Source organism: Laccaria bicolor, genomic scaffold (assembly GCF_000143565.1).
Source record: "Laccaria bicolor S238N-H82 LACBIscaffold_312 genomic scaffold, whole genome shotgun sequence".
Taxonomy (NCBI): domain Eukaryota; kingdom Fungi; phylum Basidiomycota; class Agaricomycetes; order Agaricales; family Hydnangiaceae; genus Laccaria; species Laccaria bicolor.
The window spans coordinates 607-3,924 of record NW_001890168.1 but is presented as its reverse complement, the minus strand read 5'-3'; the positions used below and the strand labels follow the sequence as shown (position 1 = coordinate 3,924).

The 3,318-nt window shown below is 49.4% G+C and overlaps 1 protein-coding gene across 1 annotated transcript; it reads right to left on the bottom strand.

Annotated features, from left to right (window-relative positions):
- Positions 1-827: 827 nt before the first annotated feature.
- Positions 828-2,576, bottom strand: LACBIDRAFT_336129 (uncharacterized protein; the record flags this gene model as incomplete). The annotated part of the gene is made up of 7 exons (XM_001891055.1): positions 828-1,193; positions 1,246-1,683; positions 1,740-1,866; positions 1,922-2,037; positions 2,100-2,340; positions 2,395-2,504; positions 2,553-2,576. 7 exons carry the CDS (start codon positions 2,574-2,576, stop codon positions 828-830), a joined length of 1,422 nt encoding a protein of 473 aa, XP_001891090.1.
- Between the last annotated feature and the right edge of the window lie 742 nt (positions 2,577-3,318).

Sequence of the window (3,318 nt, the reverse complement as noted above, 5' to 3'; positions counted from 1 at the left end):
ACGCCTTTGCGCAAACCACTAGGAGCCTATCATCCTGCCTGGCTTTTTTCCGCATCATTTACTTTATGGTGGACGTGACGGGGACGTTTGAGGTCTTCAATGGATTCTTTGTGTGTGCAGATGGCTTTGAGGAGCCTGGGATAGCCGTGTTTTTTTAAAAACATTGTTGTAGCGGTGGAGAAGGGAACAAAACCACTTGCTTACATCTGATGTTGCTCCGTCCGCAGTGCCTCCGAGTCCGAAATTCGAACTTCCCAGAACATTGTGAAGTGTATAAAGTTCGTTACGGAAAAGGTTACTCGGAGCCTTGGCTGTCGGAGATGCACACGAGCAACCCCCTCATTTCCATGCTCTTTCCCCTGCTCATTTACACAAACGGTGACTGCGTTCACCGACATCGCTTGCAGATCGTCAAGATCCGTGAACGACGTTCTTGGCCCACCAAACCACGGGCGCTTTGTAAACCGAACACAGGCATTGTGCATGCCTCTGGCGAATTTCTGGATCAGGCATCATAGTGGACGACCTATCTCCATGTTTGCGGTGTCCTGAGCCTCTCCGATTTCTGCGTCAGACAGCGTCTGCGTAACTTAGAGGGGTTACAAGGGAGAAGCAACCTCCCAAGCTTATGCGAAGACAATCCGTCAATTGTTTAAGTAAGGGATTCATTAAGCTTTTCGAGTTGGATGGCTGGGTGGTAGAAGGGAAGGTGAGATGGAATGACACTGGGATGTTGGTATCACAAATTCGAGGGGCTATGTTGGATATCACACAACAGGAGTTGGAAGGCGACAACCTTGGCGAGACAAGACCACACCGACCGTCGTCTAAATCTTCAAGAAACTCCTCGAAGCATGGAAAGAATCCATAGAGACGGTGGTGAAGGAGTGGGGTACGTTCAATATCACCTCAGCGTGATTACTTTCGTGAGGATCTAATATCGGGCACAGGAAAATCTGTGTGCCATCTGCGGACACAGGTTGCGTGCCAGTTGCGAACCGAAAAGAAGTATCTGCGGTCACCTGCATGCAGACCAATCCAGTTGCGTGCAAATTAAATGTTGCTGTCTCAACACTGAAGCCAGGCACAATAGCACCAGAATTTGGCCCACCTGGACCAATCTTCTCCCGTGCAATACGAAACAGAGAAGAGCACGTGAGGCGGCTATCAACTGATCCGGGAGTATCAATGGGCTGTAGAACTAGTCAGATATATCCTACCTAAGAGAAAGCAAAACAAACTTACATTGAGGAGCATCCGCATCATGGCTGCTGGCCAGACATTCATGCAAAAATGAGGAATGATGATGCCAGCAGATCCCCACGAAAATGACTTCTCGCACAAGACTGCAAGATTGGCCAGGTTCAGCTGGTGGAGCCCCCACGATGTCGTATCAGGGCTGTTGCCATAGTCTGACCAGGAGGTAAGTGGGTGGGTGTAAAGCCGAAGGACGTCAAGCTTGGGGAAGTCCGAGGGGATGTTGTGGGCTAGTGCAGGGTGCTTCATACCCATTACACCATGTGGGTCGTAGAGTAGCTCGTTTGCAAGCTTTTTGCGCCAGTCGTCGAGGAAGTCTTGGAGTTCGTGTTGAGTGAGTTTGTTCACAGCTTCAAAAAGCGAGTCAGCTAGGCCTCCCTGGGCCAGCTGATAAGCAATCTTGGAGCTGCATCCAGGGAGGCCAATCTAAGGACATTGCTATTTGGTTAGACAATATATATCCACCGTTATTGTTAACGTACCTGATCATAGTCACCGCCGCTCAAAATCACAATGAAGATTAGCTTGGCACAGTTGAGAGATGCCAGGTCCTGGATGTCGGTTGAGTTGTAGCATATAATGTTGTCGCCATCCGCTTTGACGTTCGGGCTTGAGAAGCACACATTTTAAGTGAATAAAGAGCAATTTGGGTACTAGGACTCACAGCTTGATCATGCATGTGCCCCCAAAAAGGAAGACATCGAAGTCGGTGGTAAGGACGGCCTCAATTAGACCATGTGCAGTCAACTGGGCCAGCTCTGCCTCTGCCTCTGCGGGGGCCTAAGAACAAGAGTGTATATCAATGAAGGACAAGTAGAATTACTATGTAAAGCTATACACACACGATATATGGGGCACCCAGCTTCTCGCGCAAAATCCTCCATGTAGTGTTCCATCCAGTGCAGCTTGTCGGCTTTGACGTTCACTCCATGCTTTACACGAGGACGACCAGGTCCATCCTCGACGAAGATGGGAAGGATGGAGTTAACGAGGAGGCGGCAAATCCGGTAAAAAATGGTGCGGAGGCCTGGATTTTCGCCAGCCTGAGAATGGGCGGCGGCTTGTGCTTGACAGATCCACACGCTACCATGGAGGTGTCAATTAACTGAGAGGGAATACATGAAAAGAAGTCCATACCTAACGTCGACGCCAACGCGAACCATGTTGTCACCGTGGGGGTTCAACTGAAAGCCTTCTGTGAGTGCAAACTTGGTCAGATTTTCCTCACACCAAGCTGGTTCCAAAATCTAGAAAGGTATCAGTTCTCAGGTCTCAAAAGCTACAGAAGCCCTCACCTCAGAGAGTCCAGGTACGCTCATTGTGGTGGTCAAGGTCAACGATGTCGGGGAGACAGTGAGACATTGACCCAATTCAGTGGATTGAATTGAGGAGCAATGGAAGAATGGAAGACTCGCAGTGGAAAGGCGAAGTCGGTGCAACACGCACTAAGGGAGGCCGACAAACACGTCGCTCATTGGATTCAGGCAGAGCTCGCTTGGTCTCGCCGCGCTGGTGTTGTTGTTCCTAGGACCTAGAATCAATGAAGCTCAAGGAGGTCTTTACCATCCCCCACGTAATCCATGTGGATTCCAGTGGATTCCAGTGGCCCATTTGTCAGGCCAAAGTCCAGTCCCAGTCCAGTGGACTATGAGTCCAGTCAGAATCCACTGGAGTCCAGTGGATTCCAGTGATTCCAGTGCATTATTGCTTATTACTTATTATTATTAATACTACAAAAAAGCGAAATAGACTATACAGACTTATAATTCTATTGATCAATGAATAAAAAGGTAATGTTACAGATATTAGTATAGGTAGTGATAGCTGCAATAAGGATTCATGATTTTGTTCAGTCTGCGGGGTGAGATCACGTGACTACTTGAGGGCGTGCCATATCGTCACGTATCCTGTTTGCGGCATGGTCACACATCCATGACCATCCCTTTCCCTTCCACCACCACCACTGTCCTCTAACACCGCCGACGCCAACAACGCCCATGCCCCCGCCAACAACACCCACGCCCACGCCAACAACGCCCACGCCAACGCGGAATGACGGGC